Consider the following 13,820-nt stretch of genomic DNA (forward strand, 5'->3'; position numbering starts at 1 on the left):
CACTGTAACTCAGAGGTAGAACATGAGGACCAGAAATCTTGTTTATTTTTGACCATGTTCTTTGAAATGCAGCGAACACCCTGCTACATTAGCTGCCCTACAGAGATTTGCCTTTGAAGTCTTTAGTGTGCAAGGAGTCATGGGAAAAGCCCTCCGAAATCCACAGAGGGTCCAGTCCGCTTGCAGGCCTCCAGCAGCAGCTCTTTCCCTGTAGTTGTGATGATTTCCTCCTGAGAGTAGACAGATGTTGCCATTTTTCAGTGCACTGTGCATTCTAATAGAATGAGTACAAGATTTAAAGTCTGTTTTCTGGTACACAATGGCTGGAAATCATCTTATGCTAAAAAGGAGCATGCTATGTGTCATTTGATCTATTTTACATATTCAAACATATGTCAAATGTGGCCTGAAATAGTGAGGGCAGTCTTGTTTCCAGCACTGCTGTGCTGTGTAAATCTGACTTGCTTTTTTATTCATTCGGTGATTGTCTCTATCTGAGCTAAACCCATTGTAATTTTCATATATATGTAGACAGGTTCTACAGTGTTTTTTTATTTATTTTTACCATATTGCAGAGGCGTGAAGCGGGAACGCTTGTTGACAGTTGTACAACTTTGCCTGCATTTGCATGTAACTAATGTCAGAGATTTCACAGCTTGTGACAGCATTCCAGAAAGTGAAATACATATCCATGGTTACACAGGCTATGTGTAGGGTTGTGGAGATGCCAGGCAAGCTCTCAGTTATTGAAAGTTGCTTTAGTACAGATTACATTACATTGTTTGACTCAGGAATCAGCCCTGACTCCTAATCCATTCCTCACATGTTGAGATGTTACAGCACTTTTAGAGATCCATAGACTTTAAGATGGACCAAACTTTAATCCTGCACATGCTGTCATGTATCTGGGCATCAGAGCTTCTCCACAGTAAAAACATTGTTCTGGAGAATGATGAAAACTTACATCTGAACAAGCACCGCTACAAGCACCGAATGGCTGCACAAGAAAGTAATTAATTTCCAAACAACTGAAGGCAGTTTATTGGCAAAGGCACATTCTGCCATCATTTATTTACTTCACAATACATGTCCAAAACATAAGTTTTCATGGCAAATGATAGGACGGTTGCTTCATTCGATTGTAACTCAGTTTAATAACAACCAGCTGCAAACGACTGAGTGCGTTACTGGACTTTTTAAAATGGTTCCTACTGAACTGTGAATCGATTCATACCTTAAAAGTAAAGGCTACCTACCGCTACTCCATCCAAAAAATGTAAATTCTCTCATAATTTAATCACCCTCATGTCGCCCTATCTTTATTTCTTCAGATGAACATAAACGAAGATTTTAAAAACTAAAATATTCCGCCTCTGTGAGTCCATATAATAGGGACTCCCAAAATTGATGCTTAAAAAACACACAAAATGAACACAACGGGATCCATAATGCCCAAGTGGATGAATCGACATACTCTAAAGTCAGACGATAACAAAAATATCGTCTACAAAAATAACAAAAATACTGAAATTATTAACTAACAAATGGCTTTAAGTCATCTCGTCAGATCCTAATGTAGGTTCAATTGTAATGAATAATAAAAAAAGGCAGAATGATAGTTAATTGTTTTTGTAATTGGCTAATCTAAATAATGTAAAACAAGCACTACAAAGTATTAAAAGAAAACAAATTATACAGACACTTCGTATTTAGCTGTAATTACTATATTACATTTAATAGGACTGTGGATTGGATTGTAACTGGTTTTACTCTTTTGACCAGCAGGAGTCGCTATAGCTTCGAAAAAGTGAATCATTTTGCGAAGCAAATGGTTCAATTGATTCAGAGTTAGCCTGACCGATTCATGCAAACAAAAAGAACCGACTCAAAATAATTCAAGAATCATCGCAAGTTGTGATTCTAAATAAACGACAGGAAAAATTGGACGCACTGCTTGATTCTTGCAATATTATGAAGAGAATGTTTCTCAGGTCGGTATACGACAGTATCGTTAGATAAAGATGGGTTAGTTTGTCGAACAAACTGTGTCCCTTCTGACCTTGACACGGCCCGAGCCCCAGATTGTTCTTCACTAAAATGTTCGATTTGATAAATCGACTCCGTCCAAAAGACTACGAAGCGCACTATTAATTTTGACTAATGGGTTTAACAGCCTTGTATGGAGTACTTTAATCATGCTTTTGTTGTGCGTTGACTTTTTTTGAAGCTTAATTCCTTGAGCCTCATCCGTCCAATTTCATTGAATGGAAAAGAGCAGTCTGGACATGCACTGCCTTGGAACAACATGATGGTGAGTAAATGATAACAGAACTTTAAGCTTTTGTTCTCAAAAAGTACAGGAAACGACGTTATTTTCTATTTACAAAATTTACTGGCCTTACTGTCAACGATTCATATCAACTATTTTAAATGCATTTTGGTTGGTATAGAGAAATGTTTTTATCTTTTGCATTCTTGAGGTAAAAATCCATTTACCCATATGTCACACACTATTACTGCTCTTTTACCTTGTGGAAGTCGATGAGGTCAGCAAGGGTGGCATGACGGTTTTGGTCCACACCCAGAAAGCTGTAATGGTCCCCAGAAGCATCGATAAGGAAATGCTTGAAACCGCTGGCTGTGCGATAGGACAGTGTGTAGCCCCATATCCTCTCACTGACCCGTACCAAGAAAGAGCCCTCAGCAGCATTCATAAGCAGTGTCTCTGAGTCCTCTCGGGAGATGATACCTTCAGCATAGACATCACAGTAAACTGTCAGTGGAGCAGCATTATAAACTTTTATTTATAATGCTGTTAATTATGTGTACACTAATTCAAAACAATTATTTTGTGGATATTAACTGAGGCACCTCACAAACACTGGCCTGTTTACCCTTGTGAAAAGGGTAAACAGGCCAGACAATTAATTGTATGCTATTTGCGATTAAATTTAAAATGTATTATTTTAGTTTAAATTTATGCAATTTCATTTTTTGAAATATGGTTACAGTTGAATGTACTGACAAACATTTATGGTAAACAAATTTAATGTTAGTTCTATTGAAACTTGTATGTCATGTGTTTAAATATGTTTGCATATACACATCTCATCTGTAAGATAAAGCTGTAATTTAGTATGTTTAAAATATATTTCCTTTAAATGTAATACTGAATAACACACTACAGTTACAATTCTAATCATGTACTTTAAATGTGCTTTACTATGTTAGTCAACACATCAAAATAAGTGTACTTCTTTGAAGCAACTTTTATTTGACATTATTACAAAGTGCACTTTTTAAAAGTATACTTAATTATAGTCATGAGTTCATGCTAATATTATATTATCTGCAAGTAGCTTTTTGTACTTTGATTTGAAGTACACTACAAGTGTACATTCAATACAGTTCTTTTTTCCACAAGGGTAACAAATTAAGAGTAGTTGTGTAGGTATTTCAGCATTGTTTCCATTGTAATCTTGTTATCTCTGTAATGGAGTCATCAGGTGCCAGATAGAAAGTGGTATAGTATGTTTTTTTCCATGTATCTCTACCAGCAGTGTTGGTGTAAATCGACACCGTGGCTTGTGTATGTGTGTGTCAGTAAGGGTATGAATGAGTGTGCGTCTGTCCTCTTATCTAGACGCATCTATTCAGAATCACACAGACTGATGTGTGGCCCACATTCCGTTGGAATTTCCGACACTCACAAGCCTATTAATCTGCTCTCGTCATTTAACCAGGAGTCACACACTGTAACCCATTCTAACATGACAAAGCTGCAGGACTCATGCCAGTAATTAGCCTAGCAAAGCCTTTGAATTATTGAGCACTCCCCCTCAATTTCTCTCTACTGTCTGTCCGTGTACAAGTAGATGCAGACACGCACACCACCGCTCTCCATCTGTTGGTCGTCTAGTTTCTGGTTTCAAAACAAGGGCTGCATATTCCACACTCCATTTCTCTCTCCTTGTGGATCTGGGTGACAGTGTGTATACAAGAGGGTAAAAGGGCAGAGATCTGTTATCTGCTTGAGAGGTGCTAGCATATGTCTGCTTCGCTAAAACTACTAATGTTTTCCACTTGCTTACGAGATGGTAGTTGTCAACTACATTCTGCAATTAATGCTGGCAGTGGCAAGCTATTCGTGTTGCACACAATTTAACAGTTGGTCATGGATTTTAATGCATCGTATCGGATAACGGGAGATACCAGAGAGGTCATTAAGAAACCTTACCGTGGAACCACGGTGCGATAGCATTGCCATTCCGTTCGTATCCCGCTTGTTTTGGTTTCTGCTCTTCAGTGAACCAGAGAATAACCATTTCCCTGGAACTGGGCCGTGGTGTTCGCACCCATGCAGGGCTAATGGGAAAGAAAAGCGCTACTTTACAGAGTTACACAGTTCTTGATCTAATGCATAATTCTTTTAATAGGACCAGCATAAGATGGTTTGGTGATTTTAGATGGTCTCTCAATCTGGTCAACAAGGCCTGGTTTGCCTATATTAGAGCATTTAAGGCTGGGAGAGCAGCTGAACCAACTGAACATGGGCTTGGACAGTCTGGGAGGCAAGCTAGACCAGCTTAAACCAGCTAAGACCTACGAACCAGCTTAGGGTGGTCTAAAGCGTTTCTTGGGAATTTAACTTTAAGGGAATTTTTTATGCATACATATGTAAGGGTGACTGGTAAGTGTAATCTTTGGCAAATTAAAAACATATCCATTTTAATGCTCTAAGATATAAATTTAAGATGCCTAAATTAACTTGTAATTTTTTTTCATTAACAAAATGCAATACCTTGAATGTGAGTCACTTTGGAATTAAAATGTCTGCTGAATACAAAATAAAATAGTATAGATTTTGGTGATAACATGAAAATAATTCTCCATATCAGTCAGAATTCTAATGTTTGTGTGTTCCAAATAAATAAATATTTGCTTAAAGCACTTGAATATAGTATAATCTATATTCAGTATCACATACTGTTATTTCTCTACAGAATGGCTACCTGTCCATTAGTGGTTGTGTTGCTGTTGTACTATGTCTGCGGCTTTGTCTGCGCCGGGACAGAGGGGGTTCTGCACGCTGAAGGCCGGGCCTGGGACGGACTTCATTGCTAGAAACTGGATTAACAGATGGTTCAATGAAAGTACTGTGTCTCCGGTGGGATTGTTTCTGGAAATGGCCACTCAGACTAGCAACGTGGCCTTTCTCTATGGCCCGTAGTGACTGGCGCTTATGCTCATCTCTCGCCCAGCGAGCCTTTCTTGTCATCTCCTCATCAGCTTCTTTGGAGCGACGTACTAAAGAGGAAGAAGTAGAAAGAATAGATGGTCAGATGGAGAAAAATTGATAAGAAAGGATAGATTGCATGCAACTTTGCTGGAAAATCCAGCTTATATAACTTATATAATGCTTATAAAAGCTGTGGAAAGTGTGTTTTGGAACATGGTAGCTGGTTTCTAGCTGGTCTAAGCTAGACTGTCTTTGTAGCAACAAACTAGCTGCTATACAGTTGTATACCAGGTAGAACATTGACTAGGTAAATTGATTAAACATTGACTAGATTGACTAGTTACCATGTTTAAAAACAACTTGACTAACTTATAACCCTCTCTCTCTCTCTCTCTCTCTCTCTCTCTCTCTCTATATATATATATGTATATATAAACATGGCAAACTGGTATTTATTAGGTTACCAGGTTTTTATGATTAATTTTTAAACCTTTTTTTTAACATCCACACAACAGTCTAAAGAGATTTTTGTAGATGTTAACAAGAGACATAATAAACAGAAGAAGGGGTTTGACAGATGAAAATGTATATGAAGAAATAACATCTTCACTCACATTGTTCCTCCCACTCTTTGTCACCTTGTTCACTTCTTTTTTGTTCTTGTTCAAGGGACATATATAGCTCCTTGGCCCTTTTTTCCTCTGCACGTCGTATCTCCTCCTCTTCCCTCTGCCTCTCCTCTTCCTCTTGTTTCTGTGTGAGAGTAACACATTTCTTTTGTGACAGAGAGAGTGTTGACAAATCAAATGCACCTCAGTCCCTACTTAGGCTCAGGATGTTGTTCTAACTCTTGCAGCACTAATGAATTAGCACCAGTGGCTCATTAGCTGTGTTGAAATGGAAATCATTTGGTTGAATAATTAATCCTTTAGGACACTAACATGGTTGTTTGAGATACTTAAGCCGTGTAATTATTGGCATAAGGTAATTACCAATGAGGCGTTATCTGAAAACAGACACTCCTTGTATAGACCAGTAGAGTCCAAAAAGATGACTGCAGTTTAGGTCATGACAGTTGCTATGGAAAATATTGTTCATTCTTGGTTCATTTAGTATGGAGATGTTTGTCTTTGAGTTTGCTGACATAGTTGCTCTTTATTGAAGTGTCTTCTCATAAAACTGAAGAACGTCTAACGAAGGCCATGTCCACACGTACACGGGTGTTTTTATAAACAGAGTTTTTCTTCTTCCGTTTTTAAAAAAATCTCCGTCCACATGAAAACGCAAACGCATGCTATGAAGCACTGTCAAGAGCATGCCAAACCAACAGGTGGTGATATAATCTCAACCGTAAAGCCATGTTGGCCAATCAGAAGCCTGAAAAAGTCTCCAGTAGGCGGAGATAACAGCGCAGGCGCCGACGTCACAAGCCAAAAACTCCGGTTTCGCTGTCTACACGATAACACTGCAACCGGAGTTTTTGAAAATCTTCACCCTGGCAGGCGTTTTCAAAAATGTTCGGTTTCAGTGAACTGGAACTGTTTGCGTGTGGACGAACGGCCAAACCGCGTAGAAAAAGCTGCGGTTTTAAAAATAGCCACGTTCGTGTGGACAGGGCCTAAAACAACTTTTGAGAGGTTCACCCATTTTCTTTTCACTCTTCTCTTTACGTTGTGCCTCAACAGTCTTTTTAAAGATTTCTTAAGGAGTATTGTGAGAGAAACACTTCAAAGTTTAATGACTTTAAATTTCCAGCAAGAGGGATGATATGTGGGCTGTGATAAATGAGCTCTTTAATATTTGACAAGTTTCTTTAGAAGGTCTCATTAACAGGCCGCAAATGATGGCTAACCATCAAGGCCTCTTTGGGAATCTGCAGTGTGAATATTGAAGAACGGTCGTGCCGCCACACTTGTCTGCCCCGACTCCTCCTACGTTCTGCCATTTTCTTTTTCTTAATCTTTTAAAAGATAATGCCATCAGTGCAACTTCTGAATAACTAATCCTGCAGCATTGGAGATGCCTTTAGGATCTTATCTCCTCTTTAAGATTAATTGACTCTGCCCTCACTTTCCTACAGCCAAACATTCTTATTCATTCTTATAAAGTTGACAGGTTTTTTGACTGACCACAATACCATGCATGTAGATTTTGGGTCAATGACATAATTTTAAAAATACATTAAAATACAAATTCACGTATACAATGGCATGTTTTTTTTTTCCCCAAAGTAAAGTGATATCTTTTGGAAGGCATACATTTAAAAAGTGTGATTCAACAAAACTACTTCACTGCCTATTGATGTTTGAATATCTTTTTTATGTAATGCGGTCAGCAGGAAGTTAGATAAGACCCATGACATGTCGGGGAATTTGACATTTATTATGACAAGGCAACTTAGTTCAGTTTGTAAAATGTCATGTGACTCCTCAAAAACGTATGATATTTAAAGGGGTCATTGGATGCCCATTTTCCACAAGTTGATAATATTCTTTAGGGTCTTAATGTAAAGTCTGTAACATAGTTTGGTTAAAATTTCTCAATGGTAGTGTAAAACAATCACCATCAAAACCAGCTCTGTCTACAGTAGGGGTGTCAAACACCGGTCCTGGAGGGCCGGAGCCCTGCAGAGTTTAGATGCAACCCTAATTAATCACACCTGATCCAGCTAATCAAGTCCTTCAGGCTTATTTGAAAACTACATCGTTTGTGTGTTGGAGCAGTGTAGGAACCAGTGTTGGGTGTAATTAGTTACTAAGTAATTAGTTAGTGTAATTTAATTACTTTTCCCTTGAAAAAGTAAAGTAACGGATTACTCTTATTTTTTCTGTAATTTAATTACAGTTACTTATGTAATTGAACTTAATACTGTGTATAGACTGTAGAACATTTTTATACAATGCAATAGTGGATTTAACATCAAAATCTAACCTTAAAATGCATGGTTTTTATGTACCCTTCTCACTTTAAATACTTTGATGAGTTAATAAGAATATTGGTAACACTTTAGTGTCCAATTCTCACTATTAACTAGTTGGTTATTAGCATGAATATTACTGGGATATTGGCTATTTTGAAACTAATTTCAAGCACTTAAAATGTAATAATAGGTTTTTAATAGATTACTCCTATTCATTTTTCTGTGCGCTCTTATTTGTCATTGACCCTTTCACATTTTAACATGACTTCTACTTTTCTCAACATCAACCAAAAGCAGCTTCAGCTTTGTGTAATACATTTTCCGTTTCATTTAGCCTCAAACTGGGAAGCAACTAAGACTAACATGACAAAACAAAAGTACATAGACTGTTTTGGGGAACTAAAAAAAGCACTCGGCCCTGGTTTTTGTCGTTGATGCAGCAAGTTGCCCTCCTGTTGGTTTCAGATTGAGTATTGATTGCCTGGTTGTTTTCCTCATTGTTCTCTGTCTTTCAAAGGGAGGTAGAGAGAATAGAAGTACAGAGGGCTCACCTCCACATACTGCAGCCGTTCCACACACTTACCTAAATAATTTACAGAGACTTTGGTGTTAAACAACATCCACCAAACGAATGTTAGGCCCTAAAGGTGGACATCATTGCAGGTCTCCTACAAGTAATTGATCACTTGGATTGTTTTGTGACTCCCCCTGCTAAACTTTCTAGCAGATGGTTTGGATTCTTGTGGAACGCTGGCAACCGTTTTTATCTTGCTGAGGCCAATTAGTGCATATTCTCATTTTGCAGCACATTTAGAAGTTTGAGGGTTTTGTTGATCAATCACCTTTAGTTTCTCCCGTATCCGTTCCTCCTCCTGTTTGGCTGCCTTCCTGTCCTCAGCTTCTTCCTTCCACTTTCCTGCAACTAAGCGTGCTTTTTCCTTTGTGATGGCATCTCTGAACTTTTGCTTTATTTCTTCTTCTTTCTTCCGCCTTGGAAAATGCCAGAAAATAAGGTGGAAAATCTTTTAATAAAATAGGATTTGAAAATTCCTGAAACAACCTGATTTAACTTTCACACCTGTGTATTGTTTTGCTTCCTTATAGGCATATTTGGAAGAATGACATGATTTTTCTGTATAAACAAAATAAATCTTATATTTCTATGTGGCACACTGAAGCATGATGATAAATCTCTTCAGGAAAAGATTTCATATTTTATGTTTTTATTTTAGAAATGAAACGAGCTTCTAATCTTGTCAGTTGATACAGATAAACATCATGGATTTGGTGTTCAGCTCACAATCCTCACCACAGCTCCTGGGCTTCTAGCTGAGCCTGTCGCCTGGCTCTCTCCTCCATCAGCTCTTTGACAATCATCTGGTATGGTTTGTCTCCAGGGGCGTCCCCCATTACCCAGACCCACACCTCGCCATCTCTGCCCTGCAGCCACTGAACACTCTTTCTGTTTTCTGGAGATAGTGATAAAGGCAGATGTGAAAACCAGACTAGATTATATTTTTAAAGTTATAGTTCACCCAAAAATGAAAATGGTCATCATTCACTCGTTTATCACCCTCATGTCGTTACAAACCCATAAGATTTATGTTCATTTTTGAAACACAAATGAATATATCGTTAATATAATTTTTGTCCATTCATTATCAGTGCATGCAACCAAAAGTTGAACTCATCCATGTTTCCGTATTTGATGAACTCAATATGTTGATCAGTGTTTATATCTAAATAAAAGCCTAAATTAAATCTGTTTATCATATAAAGTGATCATGTTTCTTTAGATGACTTGGATTAAACTATTTGATACATTTACAATGTGTTGTTGTAGTTTTTGATGCGTCAAAGTTTTGTTTGGGTAGACTTTCAATAGATGAACAAAAATGATGATAAAGTAATAAAAATATTTTCATTTGTGTTCTGAAGATGAAAGAAAGCCTTATCGATTTTGAAATAACATGAGGGTGAGTAATTGACAACAGGATTCTGATTTTAGAGTGAACTAACTCTTTAACTAAAGAGTATTTAAACAGTAATTTTGAGCTGATTACTGACTACAAAGGGACCGTCCTAACCGTCATGAAACTTCAGAAGTAACAGATTTGGAATCCTTGACATAAACATAAAGAAGATTTGACAGAGTGTCAGTAGAGTTTGCTGTTAGCATGTGCTGTTAGCATGTTGTTAAGCTAATACCCTAATAAGGGTAAAAATACATTGTGCAGACAAATATTAAAAGTAAATGTATTTGCTATCACAGTGTCTACCATCTTGAATTGATTTGATCACTGAGCTCATCACAATGCATGCTGGGATTGCATTCTCCACTAAGGATATAAAGTTGCCAAAACAAATTAACGGTAAATGTTTAAAATTGTTTACAATTGTAAGTTGTTCCAAACTTGTATAAATTTATTTCTTATCTTGAACACAAAAGAATATTTTGAAGAATGTGGGTTTCCAAACAGTTGCTGGTCCCCATTGACTTCCATGGTATGGGGAAAAAAAATAAAAATTGGAAGTCAGTGGGGTCCAGCAACTGTTTGGTGAACAGTTAAGTTATAATGCACTAGATACTGTTTCTGCGTCCAAACCTCTACTCTGTTCAATTGAGAATACTATTTCAACAGTCATTTATGAGCACTATTTATTTATAGCACACGTTTAAGCCAAGCTTTTAAAAGCTTTCTTATGCTGTTTTGGACACCAATATTTTAACGATTCATTAAGTGAATTGGCGTCTGGCCAACTGAGATTTCGGTTTGGATATAAAAGTTTTCAAATGTTTTCAATAGTACAATAGCATACCATGAGTGTATATTAGCACCGCTTGTTGTTTGCTCTTGGGATCTACAGTAATAGAGTGCTTGGACTGAGATTTGGCAGACTTAATCTGATTACATGAAGGCCTAGTAAAGTTAGCCTTGCCAGACTCACCATCTCTCTCCTTGGTCAGGGGTCTTTCCCAGCTTCCTTCTTGGCTGTCACGCTCTGTCCTAGTAAAGTTAGCCTTGCCAGACTCACCATCTCTCTCCTTGGTCAGGGGTCTTTCCCAGCTTCCTTCTTGGCTGTCACGCTCTGTCCTAGTAAAGTTAGCCTTGCCAGACTCACCATCTCTCTCCTTGGTCAGGGGTCTTTCCCAGCTTCCTTCTTGGCTGTCACGCTCTGTCCATCGTCGCACCTGCTCCTGACGTATTTTGTAGAAAAGAATCTGCCTCTGCTCCTCATTTAGTTCAGCCAGAAGCTCTGGATCTACAAACATGTCTCTCAAGATCTGTTGCATCATTCTGGACTGACAGAATCTCCTATCCAGGATCACGCTGGGAGAACTGCCTGATATATTTGGAGCAGAATTCGTTGAGTCAAACAAGGTATGTGAGTCTTCAACTACAAATGCCCTGAGACCGTAACATAGTTCTCACTTTATTTATATTGACTTTTATGTGTTGATTTTAGAAGAATTTCTTAGGTAGTTGTGGCAAAACATTTTGCAGGTTGTATCAGAATACAAGTCACAAACATACTGTTCAAAAGTTTGGAATCATTATAAATTTTAATAAATTGATACTTTGTTAATCAAAGATGCCTTAAATCAATCAAATTTACAATTTAATTTTTAATGTTATTGATGACTATTACTATATTAAACATTTATTAAAACAATATTGGGGTTTCATTCACTACCTTGTGAATAGAACATTTGTTGTGTAGAATATATGTTGTATTTGTGATGATATATAATAGGGCACTTCTCACAGACCTTCTGCTCAAACAGTTTCTGGAGCAGCTCACCCATCCATACTACTTTTTTATTTTCATTTACCATCCAGTCTTTATGTTCTTTTGCTCATTCTACCCATTTCTTTTTATTTGCCAGTGTCAGATGTTATATTTTCACTAAAAGGCCAATATTTCAAGAGTCTCCACTAAAGCAGATGAAGCTGTCTTTGGTGAGTACTGTTCAATGAGGCTGCCAGCTGAGCTCCAGTGAAGACTCTGTTTCTCAAACTAAGGACTCTGATGTGCTTGTACTCTTGTTGTACATCTGGGCCATCCACTTCTCACTTCATACTGGTTAGATTCAGTCTTCTTTCTTCTTTTAAGATAGTAGAAACTGATTAGCTTCTAGAGTTTTTTTTTTCTATAACTGTAAATCTTCACTCTATGATTTAATAAAATATAAATTAGTTATTTCATTCAAACAGTAATAATTTTTAAAACATTTTTTGGTAATACTTTACCAATATACTTGGTAAGTACTTACATTTATTACATGAAAGCATTTTACAATTTACAGTGTTTTCATTGTTCAATTCAATAATGATCAAATTGTATAAATATGTGTAGAAACTTAAAAGTAATATTAACAGAGAACTGTGTTGTACTCTTACCACTTTTTTCTTTTGTCTTTTTTTTTTTGACTTTTTTTTAACAATTAAATGTTACATTGGTGAATAGAAATATGAGTTTCCTTCAAATACATAAATGTCTTAGTGATTCTAGATTTGTGAACTGATGTATTTAGTGTTCATTCCACTGTATCATTTTCATTTTTCAATAAGAGAATACAAATATTTTCTCAACATCTTACAATACAAGAATAGAAGAAATACAAAAAAGAATAAAATACAAATGCAAAAAAAGAAAAGAAAAAACGTCTCATAAACTCTTAACAGTTGTTTTCTACACAGAAAATCAATAGCTAGCATTCATCAGCACTCTGTTGTCTGTGTTCCTAGGTCACTCTTTTTCTGCATTATTCATCTTACTGACCTGCTCTGACTCTTTCAGATCCCTCTGTGTCCTGCCAGCATGGAGCTTCGCGCTGTCATTGAAGAGTCGAACACAGCCAGCTGATTGCCGGTGAATACAGTGGTGCGGTATAGTGTCCCATCAGATCCATGATGAAGGTTTGTGTGGTTGCATCTATGTTGTGACGGGCCTCTGGTGTGTACTGAAGGTCAGAAGTGTCCCACAGGTGAATGGACAAGGGCTGTTGTCAACCTATAATGCAACTGGATCTCTCTCGCTCGCTTTCTTTTGCTCTCTCACCTCGGAAAGCAAACAGGCACACACACCCAGAGAGAGAGATACTGCTAATGTAATTAGAAACCTCTCTGTTGTCCTATCTAGGGTTCATCTGGGCCCATTGCTCTCTTCATTAAGTCTGTCCTCCTGTGGTACACTGCTAATGCCTTTGCAAGAGAGACTTTGAATTATTCTTTAAGCTATTTAAGCAAATATGATGCTGCCGACTTGTTTGGCATGAATTATTAATTTGTATCTTTATGTTGCTCATTCCTTAAATTTTCTTTGTATCTGTGTAAAGTATCGCCTTAAACACAGATTGAACAAAGTAAATCCTTGTGACTTTGAGCTTGTATCTGTACATCTGGGGAAATGACTGAAAGTGTGTTGGTGTATTTGAATAGTGTCTTAGTGTTTTTAATGTTCTCAGCTGGGCACCACAAACAACCGTGTGGTGCATAATTCTCTCTCTTTTTCTCTTTCTCTCTCTGTCCTTTATCTTTCTGTGTCAGGGTTAGAGTTTTATTTCCCATACAGCCTTGATGAATGTTAAATAGCAGTGCATGTTCATGCAAGTATTTAGCTGTTATTTTTTAATATAATCTTTTTTTTTTTGTATTT

General features: G+C 37.3%; 1 protein-coding gene across 1 annotated transcript; it reads right to left on the bottom strand.

The window, feature by feature from the left end:
* Positions 1 to 11,457, bottom strand: LOC107666399 (SH2 domain-containing protein 4B-like). Its single transcript, XM_016457663.1, has 8 exons — positions 11,283 to 11,457; positions 9,469 to 9,628; positions 9,002 to 9,149; positions 5,854 to 5,992; positions 5,013 to 5,307; positions 4,238 to 4,365; positions 2,529 to 2,749; positions 1 to 230 (listed from the first exon to the last, which is right to left on the bottom strand). The coding sequence occupies exons 1-8, from the start codon at positions 11,455 to 11,457 to the stop codon at positions 138 to 140; spliced, it is 1,359 nt and encodes a 452-aa protein (XP_016313149.1). The 3' UTR covers positions 1 to 137.
* Positions 11,458 to 13,820: the final 2,363 nt, after the last annotated feature.

This window comes from Sinocyclocheilus anshuiensis, unplaced genomic scaffold, assembly GCF_001515605.1.
Source record: "Sinocyclocheilus anshuiensis isolate Anshui unplaced genomic scaffold, SAMN03320099.WGS_v1.1 scaffold63, whole genome shotgun sequence".
In the NCBI taxonomy this organism is placed as follows: Eukaryota; Metazoa; Chordata; class Actinopteri; order Cypriniformes; family Cyprinidae; genus Sinocyclocheilus; species Sinocyclocheilus anshuiensis.

Excerpts from the sequence above, each read along its gene's own strand:
- LOC107666399 (XM_016457663.1), bottom strand. The coding sequence starts at position 11,457 with ATGATGCAACAGATCTTGAGAGACATGTTTGTAGATCCAGAGCTTCTG. Across the intron at positions 9,150-9,468 it reads CTAGAAGCCCAGGAGCTGTG|GCGGAAGAAAGAAGAAGAAA; the intron begins GTGAGGATTGTG and ends GCATTTTCCAAG. Across the intron at positions 5,308-5,853 it reads CAAAGAGTGGGAGGAACAAT|TACGTCGCTCCAAAGAAGCT; the intron begins GTGAGTGAAGAT and ends CTTCCTCTTTAG.